Raw genomic sequence first — 17,232 nt, 5'->3', positions numbered from 1 at the left:
CCACTCGCCCACCATTTCCCCAAACATTTCTGATCAACATTCTAATATGGCATTTTAGTTCAACGTAGTTTAAACTATTGGAAATTATTTTAGGAAATCAAATAATCTGCCGAGCATACAACCAACGCAAATCAGTATCAATAAATGAATGAAACCCAAAACAAAGAGAAATTAAAATAAGTCAAACTCAACAACGCTGCCAAAATAAATCCTGTGTACGTGCCTGATTGGACCAAAAAAAAATCGGAATTCCTCCGCCTGTAGAAAAAATGCCAATTCCCTTTCACCCTTAGGCTCAGTGCACCTGTCCACGCTATTTACAATACTTGTAACGATGTAACGATGCAGTTGATAGAAGAGCTTTAGTAAAGGTTTTTTCTTTGTATGGTATATGGTATAACAGGAAAATACATTAAAGCGATTAGTGCTGTGTACGAGAATAACACTGCTGCGGTTAAGGTAGGAAAAGAGGTTAGCAGCTGGTTTTGTATTAAATCAGGAGTTAAGCAAGGTTGTGTTCTATCCCCCTTTTTATGGATTATTTTGATGGACTTTGTTTTGAGGATCACAGGAAAGACAATGGGAGACCACGGAATCAAATGGCGAGGAAAAAGTCTCCTGGACTTGGATTATACTGATGTTTTAAGCATCCTAGATGAAAGTGGGAGCAAAATGAATGAAGTTTTAGAGGTTATTGAGTAACAAGTAAAGTGAACATACCATTAGATGCCTTTTTTATGCTTATTACGAATATAATAATCATTTTTTGTCGGAAATGAATTTTAGCCCCCCCCCTAACCTAACCCCCAACCCAAACGTGCAAAAAAATCCACGGAATTGGCCGCTATAGGGGGGTGCTAAAATCTATTTCCGACAAAAATAATTATTACATTCGTAATCAGCATAAAACAAGGCATCGAATGGTATACTCACATTATTTGGAAGTCAATAATATGATTTGGTAAAAATTTACCAAAATAAGTTTGGAAGAATAGGAACTTAGAAAGATAAGTCTGCAAACTAAAAATAGGAGATTAGAAGCTACAGTGATGACAGTGGTCAAATATGGCTCTGAAGCGTGGGTGCTCCGAAAGGCGGATGAAGAATTGCTAGATGTTTTCCAGAGAAATTGCTTAGGATTGTTCTGGGCACCCGGCTGACTGACCGTATTTCAAACGATCGGCTATACGAAAAATGTGGTTCAATACTGCTCTCTAGGGCTATAATGAAAGAAAGGTTGAGGTGGCTAGGGCACGTTGTGCGGATGAAGGATGACAGATTGCCGTAGATTTTTCTTTTCGGCCAACCGTCTAGGGCTAAACAGAAAGCAGGTCGTCCTCGTCTGGGGTGGGAGGACCTCATGAAGAAAGATTTAAAGGAAATAGGAACTTCATGGGCGGGTGTAAAAAAGGAGGCTCTGAACAGATTGGGATGGAGGAGAAGCGTGCGTTGCTGTGTTGACCTCAAGCTTGGTGCTGCGGTGAGTTGTTAGTAGTAGTAGTTTGAAGAAAGGAATCAACGAAACTAGTATCTTTATAGCCCAGAATGTACAAAGAGCCACCTTCGATAGTCATAGATTTTCTGGGACTCTATGCACTTTTTATTCAGATTATCCAGTACGAGACTCACCGTTTTTTTTTTGTAATTTAACTCCCACTCAAAAATAATCCTGTGTGCCTGTCTTCATCGTTTGTGGACAAAGAAAGATTGATCCGGAGTCCCCTCCCCCCTTTTCCAAAAAGAATGCCTGATTTCCTTTAGATTTAGTGCATCAGTCTGCATGGACGTCATTTAGGGGGGTTGCAGTTGTCCCACCAATAATGTGGAGAAAAAATATTATATATCCCATGCCTCTTCCCCTCAATAAAATGCTCGAAATTCGCCCTGCCAGTTTGCACCATTTACAATTTGTCGTAACGATGCTAAATTCATAAAAAAGCTTTATTTTGAAGAAATAATATCTTAATAGCGTCTCAGCTTTTAAGGACAATGAATCGTCTTAAATCCGGGCTGATATATTGATTTTTCTCTCAGCCCGCTTATTGCGGGTCAGCCGTTACGTCACTGAAGATTGGATAACCCTTTAGCTCAGAAATTATTATGAAAACTTTTCTGAAGAAATAATATTAAAAAAATAGTTAATTGTGAATTTATAATGTGTTACTAATTCTGGCTATTAGTGAGAAGAAAGCGAAAGGTGTTCAAAAGATGGCTGAATTTAAATAATAATTTTGAATCTTAGCAAGAAGATACATCAGGTCAAATAGTTCTAGGGACGATTCTAATTTATTTCAACAATTTTGGGTAGATATATAGTCGTTGGTCACTTTAGAAGGAAATATGCTCAACCAACAAAGTAGTAGCCTACCATAAATGCCTTATTATATGCTTCTTTCCAAGTGTCGTATTTACTTTTTTGATGATGCATCCCGTCGAAGGGTAGATCTAGAGTAAAATCTCTGGGGGGGGGGGGAGAGTGTGACAAAATTAACCATAAGTCTATTAATAAAAAGGTGAAAAAAAGAAAACAAGGAATGAGGGCGCCAGAAAAAATCTTGGGGGAACTCGGGGTCCCCCGGCCCCCTGGATCTGCCAGTGGTCCCACCACTCTGTTATTCCCAGATACTGTAATAGAATTCAGTCTGATAAACCAATAACAGCTTAGACTATTTAAAATTCTGGATAACAATGGAAGCAATCATGATAGGCCAGTATCAGAAAGAACAGTATAGCGGCAGAGTCAGAAAGAACTTGGGCAAATCTAGGAAAAGTTTGTTTCCAGCAGCGTCTTTAAAAAGGGAAAAATCTCACTAACAAACGAAGGAGTTGTTATGAGAGTCTTGGAAATTTTTCTGAAAACAAATTAAGCCGGCATACCAGTCCTGAGTTTAAATAGTTTGCCTTTCAAAGCGAGTATCAAGAAGAAGCCGAGAGAACAGTAAAGATTTTTAAGCGCAGGGGTTAAAGTGATTACTATATTAGGAAAGAGCATAAAAAGGCACCGAGTGGTATATTCCCTGTATTCGTAGCCTAAGTCAATAATATGAACAGCGAAATATTTATCTGTCATCCTTTTTGGTTAATTTTTCATATATTTTAAGGCTATACGAGACTATTATAAGGATAAATTGTCAAAATCGCGAACAAAACTAGCCTATATAAATGAACATAAAACCAGCAATTTAAAAAAATTCTTTTTTTGTTCTAGTAGCTTATGTCTCCTTTTGAACAGCGGCTATTCTAGACCGTCACTCCACAGATTAGCATACGCAGCGCGTTTCTAGACTACTTCGACCTAGCTTAATTATACTGGCCTATCATGATTGCTTCCATTGTTATCCAGAATTTCAAATAGTCTAAGCTGTTATTGGTTTATCAGACTGAATTCTATTACAATATCTGGGACCAACAGAGTGGTGGGACCACTGGCACATCCAGCGGGCGGGGGACCCCTGGTTCCCCCAAGATTTTTTCTGGCGCCCGCATTCCTTGTTTTTTTTTCTGTTTTTCACCTTTTTATTAATAGACTTATGGTTAATTTTGTCACACTTTCCCCCCCCCCGAAGATTTTACTCCGGGGGGGGGGTAAAATCAAAACTTTCTATAAGAAATCTAATGTTCCCCCTGGGCATAATTTACAACTCTTGCCCTGAGGACCTTTGAGGGAGTGTCATCCTCAAAGACATATTTTCCGGACCTTTTATGTACTTTGAACAAAATGACAATCTTAAAATTTTGATTGGATGTGTTTGGGAAAATGGTTGGCTTGAGAGGGAGGTTAGTTGCCGTCCAATAACTTTTGACTATTAAAAAGGCCCATAGTCTTTTTAATTTTTGATTGAATGAGTCCTTTTTGACCTTCCTACGACACCGCTTTCTATACATATTTTATATACCCCAGGAGGTAACTTAAAACCCTTGCCCTGAGGACTATGGGGCTAATGTCATTCTCAAATACCGTATTTTCAAAACTTGCAACTACGTTGAACAAAATAGCGATCTCAAAATTTGGATTGGGTTTGTTTGGGGAATTGGTGGGCGTGAGAGGGGGTTATTTGCTCTCCAATCACTTTCGACTATTAAAACAGGGTACTAGCCCTTTCAATTTTCAATCGAATGAGCCCTTTTGAAGTTTCTAAGACAAAGCTTTCTATAAAAGCCTTATATGCCCCCAGGGCATAACTTACACCCCTTGCCCTGAGGGTCCTAGGGGGGGGGAGGGGGGGTAATCCTCACAGACAAAATTTCAAAAACGTTCAACTACGTCAAATAAAATGACTATCTCAAAAATTTTGATTGGATGTGTTTGGGAAAATGGTGAAATATGTTATTGATCATTTCCATTTTCCCGAAATAATATAAAAATTTTCCACTTCAGTTCAGATTTTTCTCAAACAGACGAGTTATACTATGATTGTGATTATTTTTTATGAAGATAAAAAGTTTCACTTCAGTTCACAATTTTCTTAAATTCCGTTCCGATCGTTCTCAAAGAGATGAAAAAATTTAAAGTTCTCTTCCAAATATTTCCCCGGAAGAAGAAAAGTTCAACTTCAATTCTGAATTTTCTCAATGAAAATGAAATAAGTTATTGATCAATTCTATTTCGCCAAAATAATAGAAAATTTTCCACTTCAGTTCAGATTTTTCTCAAAGAGATGAAAAAATTTAAAATATTGTTCCAAATTTTTCTTAGAAGATAGAAAAGTTCAAGTTCTCTTCTGAATATTACCAAAGAACACAATTCCATTCTAATTTCACCAGAGAAAATAAAAAGCTTCCACTTCAGTTTTAGGTTCACCAAGACATAAATATTTAAAGTTCACATCTAAATTTTTCCGTAGAAGATAGGAAAAGTTATACTATGATTGTGATTATTTTCTATGAAGATAAAAGTTTCACTTTAATTATAAATTTTCTTAAATTCAATTCCGACTTTTCTCAAAGAGATGAAAAAATTTAAAGTTCTGTTCCAAACATTTTCCCGGATGAAGAAAAGTTCAACTTCGATTCTGAATTTTCTCAATGAAAATGAAATAAGTTATTGATCAATTCTATTTTCCCAAAATAATATAAAAATTTTCTACTTCAGTTCAGATTTTTCTCAAAGAGATTAAAAAATTTTAAATACTGTTCCAAATTTCTTATAGAAGATAGAAAAAGTTCAAGTTCTCTTCTGAATTTTACTAAAGAACACAATTCATTTTTAATGTAATCATCGAAAAATAAGAAGCTTACACCTAAGTTATAAGGTCAAAAAGACATAAAAAATATAAAGTTCAGTTCTAAATTTTTCCTTAGAAGATAGGAAACGTTAAACTATGATTGTGATTATTTTCTATGAAGATAAAAAGTTTCACTTTAATTCTGAATTTTCTTAAATTTTGTTCCGACCTTTCTCAAAGAGATGAAAAAATTTATATTTCTGTTCCAAATATTTTCCCGGAAGAAGAAAAGTTCAACTTCGATTCTTTATTTTCTCAATGAAAATGAATTAAGTTATTGATCAATTCTATTTTCCCACAATAATATAAAAAGTTTCCACTTCAGTTCATATATTTCTCAAAGAGATGAAAAAATTAAAATACTATTCCAAATTTTTTATAGAAGATAGAAAAGTTCAAGTTCTCTTCTGAATTTTACCAACGAACACAATTCAACTCTAATTTATCCAGAGAAAATGAAAAGCTTCCACTTTAGTTTTAAGTTCACCAACACATAAAAAAATTTAAAGTTCAGTTCTAAATTTTTCCTTAGAATATAGGAAAAGTTATACTATGATTGTGATTATTTTCTATGAAGATAAAAAGTTTCACTTTTAATTCTAAATTTTCTTAAATTCAGTTCTGACCTTTCTCAAAGAGATGAAAAATTTAAAGTTCTGTTCCAAATATTTCCCCGGAAGCTGTAAAGTAAAGTTGTGGATGAAAAGGATGGACGCTTCAACTTGTAAAATGGGTTTAGGAAGGACATTAAGAAAAGAACTTGTTGTGAAGTACCCTTTGAAAAGTATTTCTTGGTGTTGGAGCATTCAAAAAGGCAGCATAGTAAAGTTGTAGGTGAAAAGGATGGGTACTTCAATTTGTAAAATGGGTTTAGGACGTACACTAAGAACACAACTTGTTCTGAAATACCTTTTGAAAAGTATTGCTTGGTGTTGTGCTTTCAAAAAGCTGTAAAGTAAAGTTGTTGGTGAAAAGGATGGGTACTTCAATTTGTAAAATGGGTTTAGGAGGGACATTAAGAAATAACTTGTTCTGAAATGTCTTTTGAAAAATATTGCTTGGTGTTGGGCATTCAAAAAGCTGTAAAGTAAAGTTGTGGATGAAAAGGATGGGAACTTCAACTTGTAAATTGGGTTTAGGAGGGACATTATGAAAAGAACTTGCTCTGAAATGTCCTTTGAAAAGTATTTCTTGGTGTTGAGGTATCCAAAAAGCTGTAAAGTAAAGTTGTGGTGAAAAGGATGGATGCTTCAAGTTGGAAAATGGGTTTAGGAGGGACATTACGTAAAGAAATTGCTCTGAAATGTCTTTTGAAAAGTATTTCTTGGTGTTGAGGTATCCAAAAAACTGTAAAGTAAAGTTGTGGGTGAAAAGGATGGTTGCTTCAAGTTGGAAAATGTGTTTAGAAGGGACATTAAGAAAAGCAGTTGCTCTGAAATGCTTTTTGAAAGGTATTTCTTGGTGTTGAGGTATGCAAAAAGCTGAAAAGTATAGTTTTGGGTGAAAAGGATGGATGCTTCAACTCTTACAATGGGTCTAGGAGGGACTTTAAAAAACGAACTTGCTCTGAAATGTCTTTTGAAAGGTATTTCTTGGTGTTGAGATATCCGAAAAAGCTGTAAACTAAAGTTGTGGGTGAAAAGGATGGGTACTTCAAGTTGGAAAATGGGTTTAGAATGTACATTAAGAAAAGAAGTTGCTCTGAAAAGCCTTTTGAAAGGTATTTCTTGGTGTTGGGGTATCCAAAAAGCTGTAAAGTAAAGTTGTGGGTGAAAAGGAAGGATGTTTCAACTTGTAAAATGGGTTTAGAAGGGATATTAAGAAATAAACTTGCTCTGAAATGTCTTTTGAAAAGTATTTCTTGGGTGTTGAGGTATCCAAAAAGCTGTAAAGTAAAGTTGTGTGTGAAAAGGAAGGATGATTCAACCTGTAAAATGGGTTTAGGAGGGGCATTAAGAAAGGAACTTGCTCTGAAATGTCTTTTGAAAAGTATTTCTTGGGTGTTGAGGTATCCAAACAGCAGTAAAGTAAAGTTTTGTGTGAAAAGGATGGATGCTTCAAGTTGGAAAATGGGTTTAGGAGGGACATTAAGAAAGGAAGTTGCTCTGAAATGTCTTTTGAAAAGTATTTCTTGGTGTTGAGGTATCCAAAAAGCTGTAAAGTAAAGTTGTGTGTGATAAGGATGGATGCTTCAACTTGTAAAATGGGTTTAGGAGGGACATTAAGAAAGGAACTTGCTCTGAAATGTCTTTTGAAAAGTATTTCTTGGTGTTGAGGTATCCAAAAAGCTGTTAAGTAAAGTTGTGGGTGAAAATGAAGGATGTTTCAACTTGTAAAATGGGTATAGAAGGGATATTAAGAAAGGAACTTGCTCTGAAATTTCTTTTGAAAATTATTTATTTGGTGTTGAGGTATCCAAAAAGCTGTAAAGTAAAGTTGTGGGTGAAAAGGAAGGATGCTTCAACTTGTAAAATGGGTTTAGGAGGGACATTAAGAAAGGAACTTGCTCTGAAATGTCTTTTGAAAAGTTTTTCTTGGGTGTTGAGTAATCAAAAAAGCTGTAAAGTAAAGTTATGTGTGAAAAGGATTGATGTTTCAAGTTGGAAAATGGGTTTAGGAGGGACATTAAGAAAGGAACTTGCTCTGAAATGTCTTTTGAAAAGTATTTTTTGGTGTTGAGGTATCCAAAAAGCTGTAAAGTAAAGTTGTGTGTGAAAAGGATGTATTATTCATGTTGAAAATGGGTTTAGGAGGGACATTAAGAAAGGAACTTGCTCTGAAATGTCTTTTGAAAAGTATTTCTTGGTGATGAGGTATCCAAAAAGCTGTAAAGTAAAGTTTTGGGTGAAAAGGAAGGATGCTTCAACTTGTAAAATGGGTTTAGGAGGGACATTAAGGAAGGAACTTGCTCTGAAATGTCTTTTGAAAAGTATTTCTTGGTGTTGAGGTATCCAAATAGATGTAAAGTAAAGTTGTGGGTGAAAAGGAAGGATGCCTAAACTTGTAAAATGGGTTTAGAAGGGAAATTACTTGAGGATCTTTCTCTGATATGTCTTTTGATAAGTATTTGTTTGTTTTGAGGCATCAAAAAATATGTAAAGTAAAGTTTTGGGTGAAAAGGAAGGATGCTTCAACTTGTAAAATGGGTTTAGGAGGGACATTAAGGAAGGAACTTGCTCTGAAATGTCTTTTGAAAAGTATTTCTTGGTGTTGAGGCATCCAAAAAGTTGTAAAGTAAAGTTGTGGGTGAAAAGGAAGGATGCTTCAATTTGTAAAATGGGTTTAGGAGGGACATTAAGAAAGGAACTTGCTCTGAAATTTCTTTTGAAAAGTATTTCTTGGTTTTGGGATATCCAAAATGCTTTAAAGTAAAGTTGTAGGAGAAAAGAAAGGATACTTCAAATTTTAAAATGAGTTTAATGGGAACAATATGAAAAGAAAGTTCTCTGAAATGTCTTTTGAAAATTATTTCTTAGGTGTTGAGTTATCCAAAAAGCGGTAAAGTAATTTTGTGGGTGAAAAGGATGTATTCTTAAATTTGAAAATTGCTTTAGGAGGTACATTAAGAAAGGAACTTGCTCTGAAATGTCTTTTGAAAAGTATTTCTTGGTGTTGAGGTATCCAAAAAGATGTAAAGTAAAGTTGTGGGTGAGAAGGAAGGATGCTTCAACTTGTAAAATGGGTTTAGGAGGGACATTAAGAAAGGAACTTGCTCTGAAATGTCCTTTGAAAAGTATTTCTTGGTGTTGAGGCATCCAAAAAGTTGTAAAGTAAAGTTGTGGGTGAAAAGGTAGGATGTTTCAACTTGTAAAATGGGTTTAGGAGGGACATTAAGAAAGGAACTTGCTCTGAAATGTCTTTCGAAAAGTATTTCTTGGTGTTGAGATATCCAAAAAGCTGTAAAGTAAAGTTGTGGGTGAAAAGGAAGGATCCTTCAACTTGTAAAATGGCTTTAGGAGGGACATTAAGAAAGGAAGTTGCTCTGAAATGTCTTTTGTAAAGTATTTCTTGGGTGTTGAGGTATCCAAAAAGCTGTAAAGTAAAGTTGTGGGGGAAAAGGAAGGATACTTCAACTTGTAAAATGAGTTTAAGAGGAACATTAAGAAAGGAACTTGCTCTGAAATTTCTTTTGAAAAGTATTTCTTGGGTGTTGAGGTATCCAAAAAGCTTTAAATTAAAGTTGTGGATGAAAAGTAAGGATGCTTCAACTTGTAAAATGGGTTAGGAGGAACATTAAGAAAGGAACTTGCTCTGAAATGTCTTTTGAAAAGTATTTCTTGGTGTTGAGGTATCCAAAAAGCTGTAAAGTAAAGTTGTGGGTGAAAAGGAATGATGCTTCAACTTGTAAAATGGGTTTAGGAGGAACGTTAAGAAAGTAACTTGCTCTGAAATTTCTTTTGAAAAGTATTGCTTGGTGTTGGAGCATTCAAAAAGCTGTAAAGTAAAGTTGTGGGTGAAAAGGATGGGTACTTCAATTTGTAAAATGGGTTTAGGAGGGACATTAAGAAAAGAACTTGTTCTGAAATGCCTTTTGAAAAGTATTACTTGGTGTTGAGCATTCAAAAAGCTGTAAAGTAAAGTTGTGTGTAAAAAGGATGGATGCTTCAACTTGTAAAATGGGTTTAGGAGGGACATTAAGAAAGGAACTTGCTCTGAAATGTCTTGAAAAGTATTTCTTGGTGTTGATGTATTCAAAGAGCTGTAAAGTAAAGTTATGGGTAAAAAGGAAGGATGTTTCAACTTGGTAAATGGGTTTAGGAGGGACATTAAGAAATGAACTTGCTCTGAAATGTCTTTTGAAAAGTATTTCTTGGTGTTGAGGTAAACAAAAAGCTGTAAAGTATAGTTGGGGGTTAAGAGGATAGATTCTTCAAGGTAGAAAATGAGCTTAGAAAGGGAGATTAAGAAAGGAACTTGCACTGAAATGTCTTTTGAAAGGTATAACATAACATAACATAACATAACATAACAAAGCATAACATAACATAACATAACATAACATAGCATAGCATAGCATAACATAGCATAACATAACATAACATAACATAGCATAGCATAACATAACATAAAATAACATAACATAGCATAACATTGGGGATCCGAGGGCCCTTTGGGAGCCTGGGGGACCTTTGCAGACCGGGGGCTTCTTTCGGGGTTGGGATGGGGTATGAGGACCCTTTGGGTCTGGGGTAGAGGACCTCATGACACTGTTCAAATGAAACTTGTGTATTATAACGACCACAGAGTTTCACCCTCAAATTCTCTTCTAAAACCTTTTCTAAAATCATCTTTTAAAATGTCTCTAACTGTTTCACCGAAATAATTCCAAAAAATGTCTAAAACGGTTTCGCCCAAATAACCCCTAATCGTAATTTCAGCGTGTTCCTTTTATTTTTGGCATCCTTGCGCTGTCACATTTGAAATTGCTGTGAAACTCTTTCCCGTGTTAATCTATTCATCTCTAAGATGTTTCTTGGAGAATTGTTTCCATGGGGAAGTTTTATTAATATCTTTTGGAGTTCGACCAGTAGAATTGTTTCCGGGGCAAAGGTTTTATTAATGACATGGATCTATTCCTGGAGAATTGTTTCTAGGCGAAGTTTTTTAATGTCTGACAGATGATGTCATCATTGATTGATTTGTCAAGAAAGGGGAATTAATTTGTTGTTACTTATTTGGTGTACTGACAGAGTTAGACTAAATTGTAGATGGTCATTGACTCTGTCCCCGTTAGACTCAATAATCCAGAAAACATCCATCAAAGTGAGAAAGTTCCTGTTTTTCCAATTCGCACTGACAAAAACCATAAAACAGACATAAATTACTGTTGACACTCGAGAAAAACATCAAATAAATTGACCAACACACATAATCGTCCAAGAAACAACCATAAATGTGAGAAAATCCCTGTGTTTTCCATTGAGAAACATTCTGTTTTTTCATTCTCAGTGAGAAAGCCATAAACCACGTGGTTCTGATCGTGTCAATAGGGGCCTTTCTACTTAAATAAACATGCAACCATGATCTTTCTTCTGAAAAAAAATACAAAATTCCACATTTTTGCAGGTAGGAGCGTGAAGCCTCTACAGTAGGGTTCTCAGATACTCTGAACTATGGAGGTGTGATTTTCATTAAGTTCCATAACTTTTAGGGGGTCTTTTCCCCTTTTTTCGAAAATCTGCCAAATTTGTTCAGCCATGTAACTTTTGATGGGTTGAATTAAACTTGATGAAACTTATATATTTGAAATCAACATTAAAATCTGATTCTTTTGATGTATCTATTGGTATCAAAATCCCGTTTTTTAGAGTTTCCAGCTTTAAATTTATATGATATGTATTGTATGTGTTTTAAATCTATTAATAAGCTAAATACCCTAATAATACAAAATAAAAAACATTTTGTAACGTATATTTCAATGTTTAGCATTTTTCAAAAAGGATTTACTAAATATATTTACGAAAACTGCATTAACAATGAGAAAACTGTTGGACATACTAAAGAAGAATATACTATGTCGTAGACAAAACATGTCAGTACTCGTATCGCAGACTAACAAGTGTTAAAACAATGATGTGGCAAATTCTGTGGCAAATACTAATATATACGCAGGAACGTATACATATGCTGGAACAGATCGCTACGCTGGATACTTTTGTTAAACTGTTGAAACTAAATTCTAAGGGCCATCTACCTCTATTCTACCTTTGGCTCATTAGTGGCCCAATAGTGATTTGGATCACCATGAGAATTTTTATCAAAATGAGAGAAAATTTCGGGAACAATTTAGAAGGTGAGTTCATTAAATTTTGTATGTTTGTCTGCTATGATTGAACTATGGTTGAACTATGTTAAACAAAATGGTCACCTCAAATTTTTATCGGATGGATTTATCTATTCGATAAACCTAAAGGCGTGGAGGGCAGGAGGGGCTAGTTGCCTTCCGATCTCTTTTCACTCTGAGAAAATGAACTACAACTTTTAATTTCCATTCAAATAAACCCTCTCTGAAGTTGATACGAGCCTCCCTTTCATAAGAAACACATACGGTCCCAGGACAGAGCTTACAATGCCTGCCCCGGGGCCCTGGGGGGATGCGTCGACACCGGAGTTTTTATTATCTGACCTTTGAACTATTTCGAAAAAATGGCTCTCTCAAAATTCTTATCGGATGGGTTTGAGAAAAATAGGGCGTGGAGAGAGGGGCTAGTTGCCCTCCGATCTCTTTTGACTCTTAAAAAGTGAACGAGAACTTTAAATTTCCAATCATATGAGCCCTCTCCGAAGTTCATGCGAGCATACCTTCCATAAGAACCATATATGCCCCAAGCAATACTTACAACGCCTGCCCCAGGCTCGGGGAGGGGGAAGGTGTTGTGTCGATACAGGAGTTTTTAGTAAAAGAACTCTATTAAACCAAAAATGAGCAAAAATAGAATCAAATAATTGCCCTAGCGTAAAACTACCACAAACCAGCATCGATAAATAAATGAAACCCAAAACGAACAGAAATTACAATAAATAACCAAGTCAAACTCAAAACGAGAAGAAATACTTTGAGTAGGGCTCAAAACCCCTATGCCTTCCCAAGGCCAAAACATAAATTGCACATTACTGAAAAAAATATAAATGAGTGTGCATTGTGAGTTTTGCCAATATTTATTCCTTAAAATGTTAATAATGTTTTATCTATTAAATTTATAAAATTGAAAACATTTTTTTTTCAGTAAAATGCAAATCATGTTCTGGCGTTGGGACGGCATAGGCGTTTGGAGCCCTACTCATGTCAATTTCTGCTCGCCTTTAGTTTGACTTGATTATTTATTGTAATTTCTGTTCGTTTTGGGTTTCATTTATTTATCTATGCTGATTTGTGGTAGTTTTACGCTTGATAGATTATTTGATTCTATTTTTGCTCATTATTGGTCTAATGGAGTTCTTTACTTTTCTTGAAAAACTTATTTTATGGAAAAAAAATTTAATGAATTTATGTTCGTTTTATATTAACATAGTCTTTTTCAGGGAAAAAGAAAATAGCAGTTTGAATCTTTTTGATTTTTCTGTAAGTATTTATAGCTTGGTCTGCTATTTGTATGCTGGAGAAAATTTTTCAGCAATTTTTTAACAACATACACCCTTTTAAAAATTTGGACACAAATAGTAAGGTTTAGTTTAGCTATATACCTCTTCTAGTTGACCTGAACAAATAAAACTTGATACCATTGGCAAGAAATTCTATCTATGCCCTTAGAAAGCTTGGATACACTTACACTCTTTTGATTCAGTTAAAGTTTAAGAGCAGAAGTAGTAATAGAAGTAGCCCAGACAGTTTGAATATAATAGCATCAGTTCTTCGTGGGATTAATTAAAAAAACTGTTTCCACAAAATAAGTTTTTCAAAGAAAAGTAAAGAACTCCATTAAAGAAAAAATGAGAGAAAATAAAATCAAATAATCTACCTAGCTCGAAACTACTACAAATCAAAATCGATAAATATGTTTTTCAAAGAAAAGTTTTTCAAAGTTTTTCAAAGAAAAACTCCTTATAAATATAATGAAAGCTAGGTCAACTCACAAGGTCATTTTATCATCCTCAACCATTTCCATAGATTGATGCTATTCGATAAATACGGAAAGCATACCAGTCCTTGTTCTTATACCCCTAGCCAAGGCTGGATCCAAAGGGAGGAGAGGTTAGGGGGATTGACCCCCCCCCAATGTGTTTCTTATACTCGTTAAAACTTAACACAATTGCATATAAGCAAATTTTGATGCGTTTTTAAGTCTACCTAGCTCGAAACTACTACAAATCAGCATCGATAAATAAATGAAACCCAAAACGAACAGAAATTACAATAAAACACCGAGTCAAACTCAAAACGAGCAGAAATTAACATAAGTTGGGCGCAAAACTCCTATGCCTTCCCAAGGCCAGAACAAAATTTGCACTTTACTGAAAAAAAAACAAAAATTTTTACTTTTATAACTTTGATAAATAAAATAATTTTAACATTTTAATTTATAAATATCATTATATTTATATTAAACTTACAATGCACATTAATTTTTTTTTTTTCATTAAAGTTCAAATTTTGTTCTGGCCTTGGGAAGGCATAGGGGTTTTGCTTGGATGTGCTTGATTGGATGTGTTTCGGGAAATGGTGGGTGTGGAAGGGGTGTTAGTTGCCTTCCAATAACTTTTGACTATCAAAGAGGGCACAAGCCACTCCAATTTTCAATCAAATGAGCCCCTTTCGACAGCCACTCTAAAACTCCCTCGATACAGAGTGCCCTGGTCAAAACAACAACAACAACAAAAAATGTTGCCTGTCACTTTTGACTATTAAACACAACAATTGTCCTTTGAAATTAAAGTCGAAAGAGCTCTGGTTTGAAGTTTCTGCGACAATATTTGCTATACAACCTTGTATGCCCCCAGGGCATAACTTAAAACCCTTGCCCTGAGGGCTGTGGCGGAGTATCCTCCTCAAAAAATATTTTTAAGCTGTAAATCAACTATGCTGAACAAAATGGCTATCTCAAAATTTTATTGGACGCGTTTGGGGGAATGATGGGCGTGGGGTGGGCTAGTTGCCCTCCAATCACTTTCTACTATTAAAAAGGGCACTAGCCCTTTGAATTGTCTAATCGAATGAGCTGTTTTTGAAGTTTCTACAACAACACCTTCTATAAAAATATTATATACCCCCACAATCCCCCACAATATTATGTTGTGGGGGAGTGTCCACCTCAAAAACATATTTTCTATCTGGAAATCAACTACGAGGAAGAAAATGGCTATCTCAAATTTCGATTGGATGTGTTTGGGGGAATGATTGGCGTGAGGAGGGGTGGGGGCTAGTTGCCCTCCAATCACTTTGACTATTAAAAGGGCACTAGAACTCTTGATTTCCAATCGAAAGAAACCCTTTTGAAGTCTCTACGTTGACCCCTTCTATATGAAGTGCCCTGCTTTATAGAAAAAAATAATAATAAACTGTAAAGTGTGTAAACACTGATCTTATATGCCCTCAGGGCATAACTTAAAACTCTTGCCCCGAGGGTTGTGGGGGAGCGTCCTCCTCAAAAAGATATTTTCTATCTGGATATCAACCACGATGAATAAAATGACTATCTCGAAATTTTCATTGAATGTGTTTCGGGGAAGATAGGCTTGGGGGGGGGGGGGCTAGTTGCGCTCCAAACCCTTTCGACAATTAAAAAGGACACAAGTCACTCCAATTTCCTATTGAATGAGCCCTTTTCGATGTTTCTACGACAACTCCTTCGATACGACGTGCCCGGGTATGGAGAAAAAAAAAAAACAAAAAAAAACACTGTGCCCACATCGTTCTTTACTTAGGCAGCGCTAGCGCGCTGCCTATGATATTGCTGAGATGTCTTATTGGCAACCAGCATACACATGGTGCGTTTTGATTTAATCCTAAGGCAATATTTAGTTTTTAAACATATTGGGCAAATTGCATAAAGTTGAACTAGGTAATAGCCCTAGAGATACAGTAACAAGACCGTTCAACTATGTTGAACAAAATGACTATCTTATAATTTCGATTGGAAGTGTTTTGATAATCATGAGCTAAAGAGGAGGGCTGATTGCCCTCCAATAGCTTTTGACTCTTAAAAAGAGTAATAGAAATTACTAGCTATGATAGAGCATCGCTGCCTATGATTTTGCTTATATGCTCTTTTAATACTTACATGCGTATATATTTTTGATTTAATAGAAACTCCCCTTAAACGTTTCAACCTAGTGCCCTTAGTGTCCTTTATTACAGTAACCGTAGAAGTAGTATTCAAAGTATACACATAGTATCTGCTGGCTAATTCAAAATTCGGCCTAATTGAAAAGTCTAACTTAATAATGTAAGCCGTTATTGTGATATGGCTTTGTCACCCTTTTGACAATCTTCATGATCATAGTACGTTTTGATTTAATTCAACATCCGCCTTAATACTCCTTAAAAGCTTCACCTTAATACCCTTACACTGTGTAATAGCAATAGTTGTAGTAGCAATAGTGGTAGCAGGAGTAGTAGCATTAGTAGCAGTATTTAGATAGCACCTTTGTTTATTTGTTTTTCAACATCCCCTCCGACACACGATGTAATTTTCAACTTAATGCGATCAACCGGTCCTGAGGCATTGCTAATACGTTCTTGGCAACCTATGTGGGCGTTGTGGGTTTCGATTTATTTCAGCACAGTTTCGGTATAGCCCAAAATTTGTGCCTTAATACCCTTAGGCTTATTAGTAGTAGTCGTAGCACCAGTAGTTATAGTAGTAGCAGTAGTAGCAGTAGGGGTAGAGTTAATAGTAGTAGTCTTAGCTTTAGTAGCAGTAATAATAATAGTAGCAGTAATAGTAGTTGTAGGAGTAGAAATAGTAGTATCATGATGCAAATATTGTCTTTTGGTTAGTTCAACATCTCCCACAACAAGCCTTGTAAGTTTTCATTTCACACACGAAACTGTTCCCAAAATATTGCTGATATGCCGCTTTGACAGCCTGCATACGTATGGCAGCTTTCAGCCGTGTAACAGAAATTTTCAGAAATATCTTCTGAAACTTTCATCTTCATACCCTTAGACATAGTTGTAATAGTCGTCACAGCAGTAGTATTACCAGGGCCGTATCCAGAATATTTTTTCGGAGGGGGCTTACACAAAAAACCTCAAAAAACACAAACAAAATTTGTTTATGTCCATTTTTGTTACGTTTTTATGAGTCAGACAAACATTTCGGGGAAGGAGGGGGGTTCAAACTCCCAAAGCCCTCCCCCTGGATACGGCCTTGAGTATTACTACTCAACTTAATACGCATAGCCCTTACTATGAAATTGTCGATATGCCCTTTTGTTAACTTGTATATTCATATACTTCTTAAAATTTTCATCTTAATGCTGTTAACCTTACAAGTAGTTACGATAGAAGTAGTAGTTGGAGCAATAGTAATAGTAGTAGTACAACTAGTAAATGTTGCAGTGGTAG

At 35.5% G+C, this 17,232-nt stretch overlaps 1 protein-coding gene across 1 annotated transcript in view; it reads left to right on the top strand.

The window, feature by feature from the left end:
- The first annotated feature begins 384 nt into the window (after positions 1–384).
- The window catches only part of LOC148950484 (uncharacterized), a 49,363-nt gene continuing 32,515 nt past the window's right edge, over positions 385–17,232 (top strand). The window contains exons 1-2 of the mRNA XM_089092436.1: positions 385–459; positions 11,838–12,018. Of these exons, the coding sequence (XP_088948562.1) occupies positions 385–459; positions 11,838–12,018 (256 nt within the window). The remainder of the gene's footprint in view (positions 460–11,837; positions 12,019–17,232) is intronic.

The sequence above is a fragment of the Artemia sp. Qi Xiang Cuo genome, chromosome 7, assembly GCF_049724085.1.
Source record: "Artemia sp. Qi Xiang Cuo chromosome 7, ASM4972408v1, whole genome shotgun sequence".
Taxonomy (NCBI): Eukaryota; Metazoa; Arthropoda; class Branchiopoda; order Anostraca; family Artemiidae; genus Artemia; species Artemia sp. Qi Xiang Cuo.
The sequence above is the reverse complement of the archived record's forward strand: the minus strand, read 5'-3'. Positions and strand labels throughout refer to the sequence as shown.